This window comes from Lissotriton helveticus, chromosome 2_1 (assembly GCF_964261635.1).
Source record: "Lissotriton helveticus chromosome 2_1, aLisHel1.1, whole genome shotgun sequence".
Lineage (NCBI taxonomy): Eukaryota > Metazoa > Chordata > Amphibia > Caudata > Salamandridae > Lissotriton > Lissotriton helveticus.
Genome location: NC_136059.1, coordinates 202,826,009 through 202,849,110, shown reverse-complemented (window position 1 = coordinate 202,849,110; position 23,102 = coordinate 202,826,009). Strand labels below are relative to the sequence as shown.

General features: G+C 48.5%; 1 protein-coding gene across 2 annotated transcripts in view; it reads left to right on the top strand.

Moving 5' to 3' along the window:
• Window positions 1-23,102, top strand: part of TPGS2 (tubulin polyglutamylase complex subunit 2) — a 154,426-nt gene that overhangs the window by 82,912 nt on the left and 48,412 nt on the right. For both annotated transcript variants that reach the window (XM_078674728.1, XM_078674727.1), the window contains exon 4: window positions 22,075-22,206. In XM_078674728.1, the coding sequence (XP_078530854.1) occupies window positions 22,075-22,206 (132 nt within the window). The remainder of the gene's footprint in view (window positions 1-22,074; window positions 22,207-23,102) is intronic.

Genomic DNA, 23,102 nt, shown 5'->3' with positions numbered 1-23,102 from the left:
TTCCCCCGCTTCTTGAAGTAATGAATCTGGCAATCTCCAGTGGTGCTTTCCCCGCACCTTGGAAATTGGCCATTGTCAAGCCCCTCTTGAAGAAGGCCACTATGGACCCTGGGATACTAAAGAACTTCCGCCCTATTTCCCTCCTCCCTGCTCCTGCTAAGATGCTCGAGGCCCATCTCAATCACCATCTCAGTGCCTTCCTTGATAATTCCAACCTGCTAGACCCCTCTCAACATGGCTTTCGGAAGGCACACAGCACAGAATCAGCGCTTACAGTGGTAGTCAATAACATCCGCGCTAAGGTCGACAGTGGTCAGACGACTCTTCTGATCCTGCTCGACCTTACAGCTGCCTTTGACACCCTGTCTCCCACCATTCTGGCCACCCGTCTTAGTGAGATGGGAGTGGATGGGCCCGCTCTGAGCCTTCTAACTTCTTTTCTTAGTCAGCGTGCACAAAGGGTTAAACTGGGCGACTTCCTCTCCCTCTGCCAAGTCTTTGCAATGTGGGGTCCCTCAGGGCTCATCTTTGAGCCCTACCCTCTTTAATATATATGTGGCCCCACTTGCTAGGCTTGTAAGATCTTTTGGATTGGAAGTTTTGTCGTACGCTGACGACACCCAGATTATTGTCTCCCTCTCGCAATCTGTGGAGAACACGGCCGCTAATCTTAGGAATTGTATGGAAGCAGTGGCAGGTTGGATGACCTCTAATTTCCTCAAATTAAATGGGGAAAAGACCGAGGTCCTCATCTTTGGAGGTAAACAAGATGTTTGGTCAGCTGACTGGTCGCCCACTGCCCTTGGAACATGCCCCAAGCCCTCCCCTGCTGCTCGTAATCTGGGTGTTATCCTCGACACCACACTCTCCTTTGATAAGCAAGTTAACAGGACTGTTTCTACTTGCTGTGGTGTCCTAAGGATTCTGAGAAAACGTACACACTATCTCTCCCCGGAAGCACGCAAACAAGTCTCGGTGGCTCTCATCTCCCCTCGTCTGGACTATTGTAACGCCCTATATTTGGGCTTTAGCAAAAGACTAGTCCATCGCTTACAAGTTGTCCAGAACGCAGCAGCAAAGTTCGTTGTTGATGCTCCTAGGCGGTCCTCAGGATCCACGATTAGAAAGAACCTTCACTGGCTTCCTGTGCAGGCCAGGATAAACTTCAAGGCTCTAGTTCTTACCTTCCGTGCCCTTCACGGATCTGGTGCAGAAGACATTAGGTCTCTTGTATCCTTCTACACCCCGGGCAGGGCCCTGCATTCCGCCAGTAAAAACCTTCTGTCTGTCCCTCGATTTGCCAGGGCCAGATGGGGAGGGAAGGCTTTTTCTTCCCTGGCCCCGAAACTCTGGAACTCGCTTCCTGCAGAACTCAAGGGCCTGGCGTCCCTAGTCTTGTTCCGTAAAGGTCTAAAAACCTGGCTCTTCGCATAAGCCTACCTGTAACCCCTCTTCTGTGCTCACATCTCACTCAGCTGTTTTCCATCTTATGCGCCTTGATGCCTCCGGGCTAAGTCGCGCAATACAAATCCCACATTCATTCATTCATTCATTCTAGACTTTATCCAGGAGAGCTCTCAAAGATAGGGAGAGAATTCGTATTTATGGTCTCTCCGAGAGAGGTAGGTCTCCTAAGAGGCAGAAGAGGCGCAGGACGTGATCGACGTCGAGAGAAGTCCCGACTTGTTCTCCTTCGGCGTCGGGATCGGCGTTGAAGAGGCCGTCGACGACGGCGAAGACAAGGATGCTTCCTTCAACGACAAAGACTTCAGCGTTGAGAGGCAAGGTACCTCCGCTGCCATCGACGGGGCGTGCAGCGTCGAGAGAAAGGTCTCCGTTGGAGCATAGGAGCTCGGCGTCGAGACAGCATCATCACCAATCTTCGACGTCGCAGCTTCCTCCGTACACGCCTAGTCATCGGCGTTCGCCGTCGAGGCATCCTCCGTCGACACCCAGTCATCGGTGTTCGACGTCGAGGCATCCTCCGTCAACGTCCAGTCATCGGCGTTCGACGTCGAGGCACCCTCCGTCTGCGTCCGGCCAGCGGCGCTCGACGTCAAGGCATCCTCCGTCGACGCCTAGTCACCGGCGATCAACATCGAGGCAACCTCCGTCGTCGCCTAGTCACCGACGATCGACGTCGAGAAGGTCTCCGTCGCCGTCACACCATCAGCGGTCGACGTCGAGAAGATCCCCGTTGACGTCACAGCATCGACGTTCGACGTCGAAGCAGCCTCCGTCGTCGCCTGGTCCACGGCGCTCGACGTCGGGAAGGTCTCCGTCGTTGTCACAGCAGCGTGGGTCGACGTCAAAACATCTGTCTTCGAGGCAAGTCTCTCCTTCAAAATCCCAGGGGAGTTCGCCTTTGGGGCAAACTACTCAGGAGAGAGTTAGTCAACCCTCGGATCAGTCTCAGGCCTTAGCGCCACAGCAGAGGTCTCCAAGATCTGCTTCAGCTGCGGAGGTGGAACATTCTCCAGTGCTTATGAGTCCTCCGGCTAAGAGGTAAAGAGTGTCAGGCAAGCATGCTTCTAGGAGTCGCACAAGGTCTACTTCCAGGCACCCTCCTAGAGGTGGGTCTCCGGTGAGCCTGTCATCATTCTCTTCGGGCTACCGGTCTTCTCATCGTGGAAGATCTTCAGATGGCATCTACTCCTCGGATAGTGAGAAGTCCAGACATTCTCCTGCACGTTCACAGCATGGGCAAACGGATCTGCCTCCTCCGGCACGTTCGCCAGTGAGAGAGCACACCCAGAAGTCTCCTTCCATCAGGCTCTCTCCGAAATGGTGTAGGCCTCTGCATCACTGGGCTCCAGACAAGGAAACAGCAGCCAGGTTGCAAGCTCATCGGGAGAAGCAAGTCTAACGACCCAGAGAGCGATCGGGCTCCCGAGAACGATCCAGTAGGCGAAGATCGAGGTCTAGGAGCAGGAGACGGTCTCGCAGAACGCCAACTACTTATTCATCTCCGACCCGTTCTCATAGGGATTATTCTCTGACTCTGACGGACAGTCCACCATCCAGAATATCCCCTATATATGACATTTTTACTTTTCAAGTTTTGGGCATTGGTGATTTGAAACTGGGAGTGCCCATGACTACTCCACAGGTTAAGACTTCTGTGATCTTTGAGACCTTGCCTCACAGATCGGCACCCAAGCCTCTGCTTCCTTTGGTACCCGGGATTATAGATCCCTTTGAATGAGGTCTTCCTTACTCCAGCGACTATAAAGACCGCCCAGCAAGGATTCTTAAAAAGTATCGCTCGCCAGAAGAGGATCCACTTTTCCTCAGGTCCGACCCACCACCAGACTCGTGATCATAGTGGCGGCGAAAAAATCCAGTGCTGTAGCTTCCTCATCCACAGTGCCTCCGGATAAGGAAAGTAAATTGCAAGATTCGTGGGGAAGAAGAGTCTGCAACACCTCAGCCTTTTTTTCTCAAAGTCTCTAAAGCAGAAGGCCTTCTGGGGAGGTATGATAGATCCCTATGGGGTTCTCTCCAAAGATCTATTGAGAAACTCCCTCAGGAGGACCGCAAAGATTTTGAGGAGATTCTTTTGGAGGGCAGCCAGGTATCCAATCAGATCATAGGCGCCGCGGCGGATGGGTCTACCCTTGCAGTGCATGGCTATGTGCATGGAGTAACGGCTCTAAGGTCTTTATGGTTGCGCCTGACAGCCTTAAAACCTGAGGCTCAGGCTAGAATCTTGAACCTGCCCTTTTTGGGAACATCACTCTTTGGGGCAAGTACTGATGAAGAAATGCAACGCAAGAAGTCAGAGTTGGACACTTAAGGCCGTAGAGCTTGAAAAGAAGAAAGAATTTCGAAAGAAATACCGCTCCTACAACAAGGGCCCTTCCAAACAGAGGGTTCAAGCCCCTCACTGGCAGAAGGGTCAGGACCAACAAGGGCAACAGAAGTCCCAATTCAGAGGCAAGCGTAATTCCAGAGGAGGTGAAAATCAACGCCAGGGCAACAATTCCAATGAGTCATTCCTTCCCCCAGCGCTGTTGACCACTCCAGTGGGGGGAAGCATTGCGCATCATATGTCAGAGTGGGAAAGCATTACTCAAGACCGATGGGTGTTCACTACTCTTCAGAATGGGTACTGTCTTCGTTTCACACACCTGCCTCCACCCGTTCCTACAAGGCCAACCTTACATCATCAACTCATCATTATGAAAAAGGAAGTAGCAATACTTCTCAAAAAATCAGCCATCGAGAGAGTACCAATCGCTCAAAGGGGGAAAGGAGTGTACTCCCGTTATTTCTTGGTCAGAAAAAAGGGGCAAAAGGCAGAATTCAGGCCCATTCTGGACTTAAGAACGCTCAACCTGCATATCAAAAAAGAAAAGTTCCGCATGTTGGCACTTCACCAAATATATCCGAATCTCAGGAGGGGAGATTGGATGTGTTCGATGGACCTCCAGGATGCCTACTTCCATGTCCCGGTGCACCACAAGCACAGAAGATTCCTGCGGTTCGAGGTGGGGACCTCTCACTACCAATTCAAGATCCTGCCCTTCGGGTTGAAGTCAGCTCCCCGGGTATTCACGAAGTGTGTTGCAGTAGTAGCGGCCGCTCTATGCCGCAGGGGAGTCTTCGTGTACCCGTATCTGGACGATTGGCTACTGAAAGGTCCTTCCCCAGACGCGGTAAGGAACCAATTCCAAACATGCATCCAGCTGTGTCACCGGTTGGGGTTGCATGTCAACTTCAGCAAATCAGTCTTGCAGCCCATCCAGAAGATTCACTTCCTAGGAGCTCTTCTAGACTCCGAAGTAGGAAAAGTGTTTCCTTCGGAGGAGAGACAGTGTTCTATAACTCGAAAGTGTCAGCTGGTACTCCGCCACAAGGTTCAGAAAGTGCGAAAGATTACCTCCCTGCTAGGTTCGATGGCTTCATGCATCTTTCTAGTCCCGAATGCCAGGCTTCGGATGCGTCCTCTTCAGCAGGATCTGGAGGACAAGTGGGACCAACAGTCAGCTCGCTGGGACGATCGGATTACTCTTTCAGAAACGGCTCGAGCTTCCATTCCAAGGTGGACAAAGAAGCAGAATATGCAGGTGGGAATTCTGTTCCATCAACCTCCTCCTGCACAGACCTTTGTTGGAAATGGGATCCCTGGCTGGCCAGGGCTTTCGCCAAAGTCAGTCAGAGACCACCACACCCAAGTCAGGGCAAGGGAGTTACACGCCAAGATAACCCCTACTCACCCTCTAGGTAACGTGGCGCGAGCAGCAAGGCTAAACTTGGAGGCGATGTAAGTTAAGTATTTGCGCATGCACCCCAGCAACAACAACCAAAGGCCCACCACAAAGGAAAACTCCACACAAGGTTATATAAAAATAGCCTTTGTATTATAATAAATATACATCAGATAAAACACACATCTTGTTACACTGTGCCAACAGGCACGGGCGGAATTTACAAGGGATATTTGTACAGGACAGGGCCACTTGGACCACTGTCAGGGGTATCAGCACTTTTAGAACTTTGTAGAAATAAAAATCACTGTAGCACACAATATGAAAATAGAGCACACAACCAGTAATCACTGGTAACAGGACCTCACTAGCACCACCTGTACTAGGGAGAAAACAACCACCTACATATCATAATACCTGTAGGGGTGTAAGAGGAAAACACATGATGCAATGCATAACATTCATTCAGAGGTGTAAAGGCACATGACGCATAAAAACACATTCAGAGGTGCAGGGGAAGGAAACACATGATGCAGAACCTACATTCAGCGGTGTAAAAGCAAAGCACATGACGCATAAAAACACATTCAGAGGTGCAGCACAAGAGAACACATGATGAATAAACTACCCATTCAGAGGTGTATAGAAAGTACAATTGCGCCAAACTCACGTAAGTCACCACCTGTGACTGTCCCTAGGCCCTCTGGCCTTGTTGGGGCTAGGACGCCCTGTGTCCCAAGTGTCAGGGTCCTAAACGTGGCAGTTGCCCACAAAGTGCTGGGCAACTGGTTCAGGGAAAGTTAGGGCAAAGTTGGAGCCTCTCTGGGCTCAAGAACCACCACTGTGGCACTGCGGAGCCTCACTGGACTCCCAGAACAAATGGGCAAGGAGCCTCTCTGGGCTCACAAAGCAATCTGCCACCTCGAGCCTCTCAGGGCTCTAGGCAAAGGACTTGCACCAACTTTGGAGTCCCCCCTCTGGGGACTCGAAATTAATAACTGCCCCCTTGAGCCTCCCTGGGCTCCTGAAGCAGAAATGACTGTGGCAATGAGCCTCGCCGGGCTCTCAATGAACAAATGGCCCCCAGGAGCCTCGGGCTCCTAAATCAATATGCCACGTTGGAGTCCCTCACGGGGGACTCGAGAACAGGTAATGCCCTGAGCCTCTCGGGGCTCGCAAGAACCAATGCGGGCGGGTGGAGCCTCTATGGCTCACAAACAAATGTGCCCCAGAGCCTCTCGGGCTCTAAATATTCACGGGCGCGAGGTCGCGCTACGGGGGAGGGGCGGACACCGACAATGTGTCCCGACGCCCCTCTCCCTTCTCCAGGCACTCACCGGCTGTTCTGCTGGCGGGACGGCTCCTCTGCCACTCCGGGGCTCTCCTCTCAATCGGGAGCCTCGGAAAGACGCGCCGGCCGCTTCCTGCTCCTTTGGCCTGGCGCCGTCCTGCTGTAATCCGCCTGACTTCCTCTGGGGCCGCCAATGGCAGCGCGGCCCTGGAGGTCAGGAGGCGGGACTTCCGGGTCGCCGCGGGCAGCGCGGCGGCTCGTACTAGGCAGGCAGGCGGGCTCTAAGTACCCGAGGAGTGGGCTCCCTCGTGGTAATTTCCAAAATCCAAGTACGGGGCAATGCCGGGTGGCACCGGCCTTAAATAAAATATAAAGCGAGGTAGGCACTCGCGATGCGCCGCAAATCGGCGAAATCAGGCGGGCAGATGCCGGGTAGGCACCGGCTGCATACAGCGCGCTCCCAAGCGCTTAGGGGCCACAGAAAGCGCGCCTAGCGCTAAAAATAGAAGCAAAGCGCTATTGAGCGCTGGGGCATCAGGAAAGCGCGCCTAGCGCTATAAATCAAATAAGAGCGCCTCCAGGCACTCTAAGCCAAAATCAAAAGCTCCAGCAGGGACTGGAGGCAGGCAGAGGGGCAGGGCAGGGCCAGAGCCAGCACACTGGGTCTCCAGGTAGGGAGACAAGCCAAGTGGCGGTCCTCTTGGCCCCAGCAGCAGCAACAGCCCCCTCTGGCAAGGATCCAAAAGTAGAACAATTTCTGTGGGGACACAGCCCCATTTTTATACAGCGAATTCCTTTGTTAGGAGGTGCAGGGTGGGGGGAAACCAGTTGCAGCTGGCTTGGGAGTACCCTTGATGGCCCAATCACCCCTTTCATTCACTGGGGAGGCTAGGGTCGTTAGACACACCACAGGGGGGCGGAGCCAGCATTGTGTGGGGAAAACCCAGCCCATCCAGGACACAGATCTACTCCTCCCACACATCACTCATGCTGATCTCACACTCACCACCGGGCAGACCCATCCAGACTTCCTGGAGCCTGGCATGCCAGCCAGCTCCAGCCAATCACGCTCCACTATCCTCACTGCACACATACATCAATGTCCAGAAGTAGCACTTCCCTTCTAGACACACACAAGCCGCACATACCATTGCGCAGCATTCGCTCTCACGAGTTCATACATACTAAACTCGAGCCTGCACTCCCCACACATCAGGAACTACCAGGGCACACACATTCCCCATGCATTCCTATGGGAGGGCAGGCCAGCCATACTACACGCACGCACTTTCACTCTGGGACACAGGGAAAAAGTGCGCCAAGACCCAAAAATCACTACACAGGGTCACAAATAAAGCAAAAAGTTTAGGGGCGAACCTGCCCTGCGGGCCAAGTCCAACACAACCCCCTTCCAGCCAAAACGCAGGGGAGAACAATCACCACCGTGATGGACTTCCCTGCTTGGGGCGATAGAACACGGACGCAGGCCCGCCACTGCCGGGACACCCTCCTGTTCTATGCCACGGTGAACCCCTAGGGTTCCTTCTAAAGCTACCGTAAGGACCAGCTGGGCTACCCCACTGGTACTCCTCAGCTGTTTGCGGCCAGGACCAGGCCCTAGGCCACCCAGGTGCCACTGGTTCCTGCCTACTCATGAAGTGGGGGGTAGTAACCCCAGGCCCATAGTAGCCATTCTCCACTCCTCCTGTCTGCAAGACCGGGCTAGACTGCCACTGGTTCTCCAGCCTAGGGTCTACAACCTCAGGTGGACCAGGAGTCTCAGGGAAGGCGCTCCTCCCCTTACCTCTTCTTTTAGGGTTCCTCCTCCCCGTGCGAGGGGGACACCTAGAACGCCATTCCAACCTAGGGTTTAACCCCTCAGGTTGCACCGGGGTCAGAGGGGGGCTCTCCCACCCTCTGCACCCCCTTCCAGAGGTCTGCCCTCTCCCACCTGGAGAAGTTCCTCTGGAAGAAGAACCGGTCAGGACACTGGTTACAGTCATCCTACCCTTCAGGTCAGGCTGATCCTGAACCTGGCCATCCAACCTCCGGTCTAAAACCTTTGGTGGAACAATTGCCCGGCACTCCAGGACTTCTGGGGACTCACACACAATCCCCCTGAGGCTAACAACTGACACATCTGTTGTGTGACTGTCTGTCTGGCGCAGATCTCCCGCCCTCTGTCCACCTGACAGTGCGTGACGATCCCCCAGACCAGAAGTGGCACCACCCGGGTCCCTCCAAGAAGATCTAGCCCAACTGGCTAGTCTCTGGTCCACTGGTGCATCCACTGGGAAACTCATCCCCCAATCACTCCTCACGCTGGACTCCTGTACCCTCCCTACCGGAGCGGTACTGCCAGCCTCTAGAACCACAGGAGCTCTGGTTACAGACGCTCCAGGTCCTCTACTCACTAGGAGATCCTCCTCAAATGGGCTAACAGGACAGCCTAGGTCCCCAACCTGGTGTTCCCTCAAGAAACCACCCAGGTTCTGAGACAGGGCTTCGGGCCTTGGGGGGCTCTCAGCCACCCACTGACTCCTGCTCCACTGAGCCAGGTAGTCAGCCCCTACACCCTTCTCACTATACTGAGACCTAGCTGGGCTACACTGAGCCTCTTCCACCACGCTGGGCTGGAAGATCCCTGACCCACTACTTTTGGAGTCACTCCCTAATGACTCTACATAACCCCTGGTACCTTCCCAGCGGTCTGCTTCCTCTGCAAGCTCACATGGTTCAGACAATCCACACCCCAACAGGTGTTGGCGCAACCCTGGTGAACAACAACTGAGCAACTGCTCTCTGAGAAACATATCGAACAATATGTGCCAATCACATTTCGTGGGCTCCCGTACCCAATCACACAGGGCTCCACAACAGTCATCCTCAAAGTCTTCCCAAGACTGATGAGACGGTTTCCTAAGGTTCCTAAACCTCAACCTATTCTCCTCCTCTGGGGAAACAGGAACCATACTCTGGGAACTGGGACTTTCTAGACTGAGATTTAAATAGCTGCCACCACTGGACTCAACCCTCCCTGGGGGATCCAGAAAATTAAGACTGCGCTCAGGGGATAACCTACACTCTAGGGCTATCTTCTCCCTGGCCAAGGCCCTCTCAGCCTCTGCAGTCCGCTCATTCACACCCAGCTGCGCCATCTCTCTGGCATACTCTAACCGGAGCTTCTCCATGGCCAGCTGGTGCTCCCTCTCTTCTCTCCTATCCACCCACTCCTCTGGGGACAGGGAAAGGGATGGGGTGCTACATCTGACACTGGACCCAGCAAGGGACTCCCTATCTAGGGGGTACTCACTCTCTGCTGGCGCCCATCCACTGTCAAACTCACTCTCCACATCAGACTCTTCAGGGCTCCCCTCAGACCCACCACCCTCCTGGTGTGCGGCCCGGGCCCTCTCTCTCTCTCTGTGCTCACGCTCCCAGTCACTCTTCTGCCACAGGATCATGTTATCCCTAAGCTTGGACTGGGTGTCTGACTCACTCACTGGGATGTCTCTCTCCTTACATAACCGTACCAACTCATGCACACTGTACTTAAACAGGCCACAAAGGTTAAAAGGAGATTCCATCTTGACAGGATGCTCACAGACACGTGCAACACAAGGGACCTTGCAATCTGAAGTAGGAGTACACAATTCCAAAACTTCCACACTCTCCTTAAAAAAGAACTCACTCATGCGTCCAGGAAAACACACCATTCATCCACACACACCCTCCCCTCGGATCGGTAAGGCAGTTTCTACCACCCCTGACTTCTCAACCTGACCAAAAGCGACACAGGTACCAAACTCTGGAAGCAGGGCGGGGGACAAATGTACTGAACACAATTATAAAATGACACTCTTCAGGAGAAGAAACAATGGAATTTCACCAAAACAATAATCCCCAAAATGTGGTTATCTAAAATGCAGAGTTTTGTGGTGCAGCCAGCCGCTACTAAGGTACAAGGCAAACACAAATCCTTATCCCACCGCTTGCCGCCAATGTTGGAAATGGGATCCCTGGCTGGCCAGGGCTTTCGCCAAAGTCAGTCAGAGACCACCACACCCAAGTCAGGGCAAGGGAGTTACACGCCAAGATAACCCCTACTCACCCTCTAGGTAACGTGGCGCGAGCAGCAAGGCTAAACTTGGAGGCAATGTAAGTTAAGTATTTGCGCATGCACCCCAGCAACAACAACCAAAGGCCCACCACAAAGGAAAACTCCACACAAGGTTATATAAAAATAGCCTTTGTATTATAATAAATATACATCAGATAAAACACACATCTTGTTACACTGTGCCAACAGGCACGGGCGGAATTTACAAGGGATATTTGTACAGGACAGGGCCACTTGGACCACTGTCAGGGGTATCAGCACTTTTAGAACTTTGTAGAAATAAAAATCACTGTAGCACACAATATGAAAATAGAGCACACAACCAGTAATCACTGGTAACAGGACCTCACTAGCACCACCTGTACTAGGGAGAAAACAACCACCTACATATCATAATACCTGTAGGGGTGTAAGAGGAAAACACATGATGCAATGCATAACATTCATTCAGAGGTGTAAAGGCACATGACGCATAAAAACACATTCAGAGGTGCAGGGGAAGGAAACACATGATGCAGAACCTACATTCAGCGGTGTAAAAGCAAAGCACATGACGCATAAAAACACATTCAGAGGTGCAGCACAAGAGAACACATGATGAATAAACTACCCATTCAGAGGTGTATAGAAAGTACAATTGCGCCAAACTCACGTAAGTCACCACCTGTGACTGTCCCTAGGCCCTCTGGCCTTGTTGGGGCTAGGACGCCCTGTGTCCCAAGTGTCAGGGTCCTAAACGTGGCAGTTGCCCACAAAGTGCTGGGCAACTGGTTCAGGGAAAGTTAGGGCAAAGTTGGAGCCTCTCTGGGCTCAAGAACCACCACTGTGGCACTGCGGAGCCTCACTGGACTCCCAGAACAAATGGGCAAGGAGCCTCTCTGGGCTCACAAAGCAATCTGCCACCTCGAGCCTCTCAGGGCTCTAGGCAAAGGACTTGCACCAACTTTGGAGTCCCCCCTCTGGGGACTCGAAATTAATAACTGCCCCCTTGAGCCTCCCTGGGCTCCTGAAGCAGAAATGACTGTGGCAATGAGCCTCGCCGGGCTCTCAATGAACAAATGGCCCCCAGGAGCCTCGGGCTCCTAAATCAATATGCCACGTTGGAGTCCCTCACGGGGGACTCGAGAACAGGTAATGCCCTGAGCCTCTCGGGGCTCGCAAGAACCAATGCGGGCGGGTGGAGCCTCTATGGCTCACAAACAAATGTGCCCCAGAGCCTCTCGGGCTCTAAATATTCACGGGCGCGAGGTCGCGCTACGGGGGAGGGGCGGACACCGACAATGTGTCCCGACGCCCCTCTCCCTTCTCCAGGCACTCACCGGCTGTTCTGCTGGCGGGACGGCTCCTCTGCCACTCCGGGGCTCTCCTCTCAATCGGGAGCCTCGGGAAGACGCGCCGGCCGCTTCCTGCTCCTTTGGCCTGGCGCCGTCCTGCTGTAATCCGCCTGACTTCCTCTGGGGCCGCCAATGGCAGCGCGGCCCTGGAGGTCAGGAGGCGGGACTTCCGGGTCGCCGCGGGCAGCGCGGCGGCTCGTACTAGGCAGGCAGGCGGGCTCTAAGTACCCGAGGAGTGGGCTCCCTCGTGGTAATTTCCAAAATCCAAGTACGGGGCAATGCCGGGTGGCACCGGCCTTAAATAAAATATAAAGCGAGGTAGGCACTCGCGATGCGCCGCAAATCGGCGAAATCAGGCGGGCAGATGCCGGGTAGGCACCGGCTGCATACAGCGCGCTCCCAAGCGCTTAGGGGCCACAGAAAGCGCGCCTAGCGCTAAAAATAGAAGCAAAGCGCTATTGAGCGCTGGGGCATCAGGAAAGCGCGCCTAGCGCTATAAATCAAATAAGAGCGCCTCCAGGCACTCTAAGCCAAAATCAAAAGCTCCAGCAGGGACTGGAGGCAGGCAGAGGGGCAGGGCAGGGCCAGAGCCAGCACACTGGGTCTCCAGGTAGGGAGACAAGCCAAGTGGCGGTCCTCTTGGCCCCAGCAGCAGCAACAGCCCCCTCTGGCAAGGATCCAAAAGTAGAACAATTTCTGTGGGGACACAGCCCCATTTTTATACAGCGAATTCCTTTGTTAGGAGGTGCAGGGTGGGGGGAAACCAGTTGCAGCTGGCTTGGGAGTACCCTTGATGGCCCAATCACCCCTTTCATTCACTGGGGAGGCTAGGGTCGTTAGACACACCACAGGGGGGCGGAGCCAGCATTGTGTGGGGAAAACCCAGCCCATCCAGGACACAGATCTACTCCTCCCACACATCACTCATGCTGATCTCACACTCACCACCGGGCAGACCCATCTAGACTTCCTGGAGCCTGGCATGCCAGCCAGCTCCAGCCAATCACGCTCCACTATCCTCACTGCACACATACATCAATGTCCAGAAGTAGCACTTCCCTTCTAGACACACACAAGCCGCACATACCATTGCGCAGCATTCGCTCTCACGAGTTCATACATACTAAACTCGAGCCTGCACTCCCCACACATCAGGAACTACCAGGGCACACACATTCCCCATGCATTCCTATGGGAGGGCAGGCCAGCCATACTACACGCACGCACTTTCACTCTGGGACACAGGGAAAAAGTGCGCCAAGACCCAAAAATTACTACACAGGGTCACAAATAAAGCAAAAAGTTTAGGGGCGAACCTGCCCTGCGGGCCAAGTCCAACAACCTTGATCACCGATGCTTCTCTACAAGGCTGGGGGGCACACATGGGTCACCTCCAAGTGCAAGGTTTGTGGTCCCCCAAGGAATGTACATATCATATCAACATGCTGGAGTTGAGGACAGTCCACCAGGCTCTCAAAGCGTTCCTTCCCTCGATTCGGGAAACATCAATATTAGTACAAACGGACAACACCACCACGATGTACTACTTGAACAAGCAGGGGGGAACGCGCTCACGAACTCTGTCACTGGAGGCTCAGCGCATCTGGCATTGCTTCTGGCTCGCAAATTGTCAGTCACGGCGGTCCACCTCCCAGGAGAACAGAATGTGAGAGCGGATGCGCTGAGTCGGCATTTCGAAGACAGAGAAGACTGGGTTCTAAATGACAAGGTGCTCGAAGGCATCTTTCATTCTTGGGGTTGTCCCATCTTGGATCTGTTTGCGGATGACGAAAACACCAAAAGCCAGGACTTCGCCTCACGGTTTTACCTTCCAGGAACAAGAGGGAATGCCCTTTTGATAGACTGGTCAGGGGAATGTGTGTACGCCTTTCCACCCCTTCCATTGATCCCGAAGGTGGTGAGCAAGCTGACACACTTGTGCACAACGATGATCCTCATTGCCCCCGACTGGCCGAGACAATGGTGGTACACGGACCTGCTTCATCTATCAGTGGCTCCTCACAAGAGACTGCCATGCAGGCCGGACCTGTTATCCAAAATGAACGGGAGGATTCATCATCCCAACCTTCCGTCACTGAGTTTGACAGCATGGCTCCTGAGGTCATACAATACGACCATCTAGTATTGCCACAGGACTGCATGTCCATCCTGAAGGAAGCGAGACGGCCTTCCACGAGACATTCTTATGCCTGTAAATGGAAGCGCTTCTATATGTGGTGCATGCAAAATGGTCAACATCCCATTAAGGGTCAGGAAGAAGTCGTTCTACCTTATTTGTTATATCTGGCAAAGGCAGGTTTAAAGTTTAATTCTATTAAGGTGCATTTAGGGGCTATAACAGCGTATAGGCGATGACCTTCTCAGCCTTCCTTTTTCCAACTGCCAGCTGTAAAAGACTTCCTGCAAGGGTTGAAAAAAGTGTACCCTCCAGTGCGTCCTCCTTCCCCGCCCTGGGTGCTGAACCTGGTTCTGTCAAAATTAATGGGTCCTCCTTTCGAGCCCATTCATAAAGCTACTTTGCAGCATATTTCCTGGAAAGCTGCTTTTTTTGGTAGCTATCACGTCAGCTCGTAGGGTGAGCGAAATTCAGGCTCTCTGCTCCAAGGAACCTTATATGGTGTTCCACTCGAATAGAGTAGTACTCAGGACACACCCGTCTTTTCTGCCCAAGGTGGTGTCAGATTTTCATGTAAATCAGACCATCTCTCTGCCCACCTTCTTCCCTAATCCCTCTACTCCAGCTGAGATGGCTTTGCATTCTTTGGACCTGAAAAGGGTTTTAAAATGTTATCTAGATAGGTCCAAGTCTGTTCGTAAGTCTGATCAACTATTTGTCAACTATGGCTCCATCAGAACAGGTTATGCAGCCTCAAAACGTTCTATTTCAAGATGGATAGTTTCGTGTATCAAGAATTCCTATCAATTGGCTCAGAAAACCCTGGGGTTTTCTCCCAAGGCACATTCCACCAGGGGTAGAGCGGCGACTGCAGCTTTTCTCCATAATGTGCCCATGTCTGAGATCTGTAAGGCGGCGACCTGGAGGTCCGTCCATACATTTACCAGACATTACTGTCTTGATTGTGACACTAGAGTAGATACCCAGGTAGGCCAGGCCTCCTTGCAGAATCTGTTTAGCAGCTGAGTACTCGGCTGCTACAAATGTTCAGTGCTTATGACTATTGATGAGGATCCCCTGGAAGAGAAGGATAAGTTACTTAGCTGTAATCCTAGTTCTCTTCCAGGGGTATCCTCATCAAAGACATAAGCACACCCACCCGCCTCCCCAGGTAAATATGATTTGTCTGTTTCTATGGCTTTGGTTGAACCCTGACTTCAGGGTTATGCAAAGAACAACAGACCTACCTGTCACCCCTGAGGCATGATGGGAAGCCAGGGGTCATGGCGGCCTTAAAGGCTCGGTGCCAGCTTTGTTGAAAATGGTTTCATTTTCTATGCTATTGCTGTTCCATGCAGCCAGTGGCTAACAATGTCTATTTATTAGCAATTTTCAGGATTTACGAGTATTTTTGCTCATTAAAACACAAAGTTCAAGGGCTATTTGACCTAATGTGTTTTTTGTTTCCTTGCTAATTGCAGTGTATGTATGAGTATTTACATTGTTTAGCCTCTATTTTGGGGCTGCATTGGTGTGAGAAAAAATGATATATGTGCATACATATATGTGGAGCTATTTATATGTGATTTACAAATATAATTTTATATTATTTCCGGGGTCCCCGCACGTGGGCGGGAATATTCAGTGCTTATGACTTTGATGAGGATACCCCTGGACGAGAACTAGGATTACAGGTAAGTAACTTATCCTTATAGCATACACCTACCTTCAGTCCCTCCTACATGATCCTCCTCATTACATAAACATTTCTAGAGTTGCTTGAAGAAATGGAAAAACACCTACGAGCTAACCTTCAGAATTAAAAAAGGCCTTGTATTTTATTCACCAAAACAAATGTGTCAGGTCAACAATATATCTTTAAAACCTTAGTGTGTTTCTCTTAGTGGACTCTTTCCTCAGGGGTGGTGCTAGCTGACATTTTTTATAGCCATCCATATATGGGATAACATCCACAACCAGGATGCAGACGTCCATGTGTCCAATCAATGAAGGTCAGTACTTGAGATTGTCTATGGAATATCATGAAGTACTTGAATGTATACACTCATGTTCCTCATTTTGGACGATCAGCTCATCCAACCCAAGCTTCACATGCTTGTTCAGAGAATCCACTATCAATGTTTAATCCAAAATTTGTCATTGATCTGTAAAAGTTTAATCTGATTCAATCCCAGAGGTTACATACTTGGGTATAAACTCTGCAGTGGGTCATGTATTTCTCCCTTAGACGTCGATTATCTCCCTGAAACCGGCATAGGTGAATACATTTAATTTGCTGCATAGTAATATCCTAGACTCTCAGGTCTGATGGCTTCTTTCTTTCATGTTTTAACCTTTGCTCAGCTTCAGATGAGATTTGTGCTCTGCCAGTTATCTTGAAACTGTTCATTTTCTCGAACCATAATGAAGATAATCGTGCCATTCATCTGTTACTCTGTTCACCTATGAGCATTAAAGGGCCAACTTGTTGACTTGTCCATTTTCAGGCTAGAATCAAAACTTTACGGTCACTTTCTTTGTCCCAGTATATCTTTGGAATGTCCAGAACAAACACCAGCACACCAGTCACCTGGAGATCAGGATATTATTTGCACTAACCTTCATAAAAGAGGAAAGTCTTTTGCTTCTTTTTGAAGATGGACTCCGAGGGGGTCAAACGTAAACTAATAAGAGGTGAGTCCCATAGTTTAGCCATAAGAAATGTGAAAGTTCTGCCACCTTTTCTAGTTTTAGGAATTTTCGGAACTTGAAACAACCTGAACTAATGAGATCTTAAAGACCTAACGTGTATTTAACATAACGCAAAAATGAGCACTTTAAATTGGATGGGTTTAACTACTTACAGTCAGTGTAGGAGTTTCAAATGATTAGAAACTGGGTGCCTACTTGGAATTTTCAAGATCAGTCTTGCTGCAGCATTCTGTATAATCTGTAGCCTTTGAACCGGATATAGACTATTACCATAGTCCAGTCTAGAAGTTACAACCATGTGACCAATAGTTTTTTGTGTATATTCAGGAAACAAATGCAGTATTTATTTGAGCGATTTAAGTTTCGCGAACCTCACAGCAGAAAGTGTTGAATTTGGGTTAGAAAGGATTATAATCAAATGTTATTTCCAGGGGCCGTAGGAGGGATGAGTTTATCCGGCCTTCAACTGCTTGGATAAGGCAAGCACTTAGACCCAAAGAAGAGAATTTCAGTTATGTCTGAGTATAATTAAAGGACATTTTAGTTCATCAAACCCCTCCCACTACACATAGGCATTGCTTAAAGGGTCTCATCTTTATGTTCCTGTAAGAACAGGAAAAGTTGGGTGTCATCTACATAAGATATTAGTTGAATGTTCCAAGATTCTATTACCAGAGGTTCCAGTTATAAATTAGACTAAGGATCAAGGCTGAGCTCTGCGGAACTCCATAACCAAGTAGTTTCAAATTAGACGTAAGTGGATGAAGATACAATGGCTGAGATTTACCCTTAAGGAAAGATTTTTGCCAAGCATAAGCCTGACCTTGAATACCAGCCATTTTGACTCTATCCAGAAGGAGCGAATGTGAGAGAGTATCAAATGCGGCTGATAGATCAAGCTAGACTACGATGGCCAAACATCCCTGTTCAAGATTCCCTTAGCGAATTCTGTAACTTCCAACAAGGTGGATTCAGTACTGAGGGCCATTTGTATCATGCCCAAATGCGTTCGCAAAAGCGGAAATTCGCAGAAATTCGGCCTTTGCGAACGCATTTTCGCAAAATGGTATGTATCACACAAATCTGCATGCAAAATAAGGAATCGCAAAATTTACGATTCCTTATTTTGCGATTGCATTTAAGAAATCGCAAATTTTGCGATTCCTTATATGCAATGTAAGAAGCCCAAAAAATTTGCTAAATGGCCTTAAAGAATTTGCAAATTACCGCCAACGTCTAGTTGGTGGTAAGTTGCAAATTCCTTGAAAAATGCACATTTTTGCATTTTTCAAAGTGCCATGTGACGCACATACATGCCCTTAGGGCATGTATGTGCACCACATGTGCACCTATGCTTATTTCAGGGGTGCAACAGGGTGTCCTTTGGACACCCCTGCACCCTTGAAATTATTCTCAATTTGCGATTAGCAAATTGTGAATCGCAAATTGCGAAAAAATTCCTATTCCTTCCTATGGGCCTCCTGGCCCATAGAAATGAATGGGAAAGTATTCCTTAATTGCGAATTCGCAATTTGCGAATTCGCAATTAAGGAATATTTAAGAAATCGCTAAAAAATTGCGATTTTCTTGATACATACCAATTTGCGATTCTGAAATAGCGATTTCTTAAAAATCGCTATTACAGAATCGCATATTGGTTCCTTGATACATATGGCCCTAAATCCCTGTTGGACACCAGATTGGGAATCCAAGAACTGCGTTTACTGCCTGTTAACCAATTTCTCCAGAATTGTAGCAGTAGCAAAATTGGTCTAAAGTTGCTTAGTATTGCAGGATTAGCCTTTTGCTTCCTTAATAGTGGAAGCAGAAACGCCTGTTTCCAACAAGAGGGGAAAAGCTAGGATTCCAGGAAATTATTTACCATGTTATTGTGTAGTGGTATAATAATAGACGAGGCAAGATTTTAAATGAATAGCAGACATTGATCGCCAGGAGATCCAGATTTTCATTTAGCAAGTTCCTTTGTTAAATCATCAACTGATATAGGGTCAAAATTAAGTTATTGAGGGCTGAAGTCTAACAGCTGCTCTAAGAGACTGATACATGTGTCTCCACAGGAAACTTCAAATAAATATATTGAATCTTCTCATAGAAAAACTGAGATAAGTCATTGCAGAATTTAACTGATGGAAACATATAGTTTTTCGTTGCCTCCGAGTATAAAAAAGATTGAACAATTTTAGACTATTCATGAGAGGAGTTAAAAGCTGTTGCAATTTGAGAAGAGAAATATTATCTCTTCGTTTTTCAAATAGATTTACGAACGTTTTTTAATGCTAATTTATATTTAATATTTGCATCAGTACTATGAGAATTTCGCCACTTACTCTCCCAAATTTTACAGCGACTCTTTACCTCTTACAGGAAGGAACGACTAGAGGGCAGCCGACCTTCTTGCTACATGATATTGTAGCAGAGCAATGTGATCAAGAGCATTGGTTATCCAGTCATTACAATGCATCACATCAGTATCGAGAGAGCGTGTTAAAGATGCAAGAGAAGATTGCAAGTTCTTTAAGAAAAGCACGTCAGAAATGTTATGCCAAGCTAGATTGATGATTTTTGTAGGTCTTTCTGATTTAGTCTAAAATTGAGTGAGATAGGCACCAGAAAGTGATCAGACCAGAAAACCTTGCTGCAAAGTTGAAACTCTTTACAGACATTTTCTCTGTGGTGTCTTATCTTCTGAGGAAGATGAAATTGGAAACTGACTTTCTAAGAGGTTAATATCTTTTTTCACCTTTGGTTATTTGCAAATAGGCCTTTTGCCATGAGAAATTACTTTTTGGGTCAGGTTTTTGCATCTCAGCTGGAGCTGGGAAAAATCCTTGGAAGATGCTCTAATGAAAATCAAGAAGTTCTTCACTTTCTGGTTGATATTGACACTTCCTTTTCAATTGCATCATGGTTGGTTCATGGATGTCTTACTTTCTTGCAGAATAGAATCTGGATCCTCGGCAGGGAGATTTGATTCTTCGTTCACCTCTCCCTTTTACTGATGAACTTGAGGGCCTTAAAAGCTAGCTTACTTTAATTTGTGCTTTTCCAATGAAAATATTGCTGTTATGTATGTGGCTAAAAAGCATTTACCCAGGAAACCCTATAAAAATAAGTGGCTACGATTCTGTCAGTGGACTCTGGAAAGGAATTAACACACTCTGAAGTGTTCGCTAAACAGTGTTGTAGGTTTCATTGCCTATTTAGATGGATGCTAGTGGGCACATTTTTCCAGCCTTTGGTACTTATTTGGATACTCCCAATGACCTCTATATCCTTAAAATGAAACTGTGAAGCCTCATTTTCAGAATCCCTTGTATCTCCAATCTTAGTTAAGGAGCATGCTTCTCCATGAATTTAGATTTTGTCTTGACCATTTAAATCGCACCCGATATGCGTCTGTGGCTTCATGTGAAGGATTTGTTGACATGGAGGATGGCTTACTTGATACTGATCACCTCTGCCATGAAGTCTTGGAAGCATTAGGCTCTTTCATTTGAAGAACCACATATTCTCTTACAAAGGGATACATTTTTTGAATGGTTCTTTCTGTTATTCTGCGTTTCACACAAATCAAGAGAGTATTTTGTTCTTTCAGTCTACATCCATGCATGTTAGAATGAGGCAGTATCACAGAATCTAGAGATTGTTAGTTTGTGGCCAAAAAAACGTCAGGTTCTCTGAGCATCTGTTTGTGACAGTTGCATGTTCAAACCCTGCATGCATTTACCACACATGCCTTTACAACGCCGTCTGAAACACTAATGAGTCTTTACAACGCATTCCTTTACCAAGCAAGTCATTACAACGGCTTGCCTTTGGGAAAGCGATGGACTTTGGAATAGTATAATTTACTATTCCAACTCTAGTCTGCGCAAAAGTATGGAAAGTGTTGTACTTAAAGTACATCTGCCCAACAATGCTTTCCCTAAGGCAAGTCTTTGTAACGACTTGCGCGGTAAAGGAATGCATTGTAAAGACACAGTTGTGGTTCAGACCATGTTTTAAAGGCACATCGTGGATCGAGCCATGTTGTAAAGGCCATATCTGACATATACTGTTCTTTCACTAGGCAATTAGTCAGAAAAACACATTCTTTCTGGTGGATAGTCTCTTGCATTTCAGAAATCTTCCCCATTATAAGAGTTCCAGTCTTCATAGACTTCATGTACATTCCACTAGAGCAAAAGCAACATCGGTGGTGCTCCAAAGGCATGTTCCCATTGCAGATGTAGGTAGGGCTGCATCATGAATGCTTTTGCAAACTCTATTGTCTGGGTGTATGTTCAATAATGGATACAGCTTATCGCCAGAAAGTTTTACCCAACCTGCTTGATTGACGACTAGGAGCAATATGCATCTCCCAGTCTCCATGTGTTAAAATGCTGAAATCTGATACATAACCAGTGTGGAAAAAGGACGATAAGGACGACCAAGGAAACAAACCTTACTTAAATAGGAAATGTCATACTTTTAGTACTTGCTGTCCATCCATCATAACACCACCCCTCCATCTCATGAGTTACCATTAGCTTTGCTGCAACTTTGCATGACAAAAAAGTTCTAAATGTGGTTGGAGAGACATCAGTAGTGAGTGGAGGGTTTGATGCTTATAGGGATCTTTATAGTAATAGTAAGCTTTTTAGAGAATCTTTTTCCACTAGATCAATTAATTCCAGATAGTTTTGAAAGAGAGAGGGTAAGAACTAAAAATTATCAAAATGAACACAGAGATAATCTTTACTGTTGATCAAATTAACTGCATGAACACAGAGAAAAGACATGGAGGATCCAATTCAAAATAATTTACCAGACTGGAAGATCTGAGATGTTCACAGCATCTTTCAAAGTCTAATATGCCAACATTTGTAAAAGTTTACTCATATCTTCTAGATGCACCATGCCTCTCAAATGTGCTTCAGACATTTTAAGATTTGCTCCTATGGAAATTCTTAAGAGTATTGTATAAGTATATTGCAAGACAGAGTGAATATGTGATGCTGCTGGCAAATGAGTCATTGCATTCATTACTATAGCTCATTGATCTATCGGCTTTGGCTGATGGTAATTAAGCATTCTTTTGGATTTCAGCATCCAAGTGGTAACATACACTGATCCTTTGGGTAGCAATAATAGTAGCTAGTTCCTGGCACAGGTTCATAAGCACAACGAGTTCTTTGAATCAAGCTACACTATGTATGTGGAGCCGGATATCAGAATGAGCGGTAATTTAATCTCTTTTTAAATCACAGGTAACCCTATGCAGTTGGGCTCCATGGTGATCAACAGTATCTCAAGGTTAAGCCGACTTGGGGAGCCTGCAATCTATACTTTGCCCAATGCTCCCACGCTTGCTGACCTTGAAGATGATACAGATGATGAAGGTATGAAAGGCTGGCTACAGCTTCCAAACTCGGTTGACTCATGTCTTTTTAAATGTCAGGCTATGCATTTTCTAGTTATGATAAGAAATACTTGTTAAAATGTTCTAATCTAAAGCAGCGATATTTAAATCACCTACGTTAGCATCCCACCAATTGGGAGCGCTCCTTTGTGTGGTCAATGAGGCAGTGGTGGCATCCTGTGAACAAGTGGCCATTCTGTTGCCCATTGACGCTCCTTCCGTGGCATGTGGCTGCCATTTTGGACCCACCACACACCAGCAACTTGGAAGTCAGTGATGCTAAGTCACATCCAGCCTCTTTAATGCCCATTTGCGAACTTCTGTTTTTTGCTTTAACCTCTGAGTAGTGATTTGCCTTTATCCTGAACCTGCTTTGCCCACCTCTGTCTCTACTCTACCAACCTCTGTCTCTGCTGTATCTGGTTTGCCTGTGGGGTTGCCTGCTGTCTTCTCTTAAGTCTTGTGGTCTGACCTCCTGGAAAAGACATCTCCAAAGGAAATGTAGTAAATATATGTTGTTTGTTTTTGCTATAATATTCTATTTTGCTACATGTATATGCATTGTGTGTTTTGATCTTATTCACTCTTTTCATATTGCCATATGTTGATGTGCACCAGTCGGCTGGTGACGAGTGCCTGGGTGACCGTCTTCCAGGTTTCGGTCGGGATCCAGCGGAAGATCTTGCGGAGCATGCGTAGGGTGTTTAAGCATGATGAGGAGACGGCGTTGACTTGTCTGGTCATCGAGAGGGAGGAGACCAGGATGAAGCCCAGGTTGCGTGCGTGGTCTGTTGGCTTGGGAGTGGTGCCCAGGGCGGGGGGCCACCAGGAGTCGTCCCAGGCGGAGGGCGATGGTCCCAGGATGAGGACTTCCGT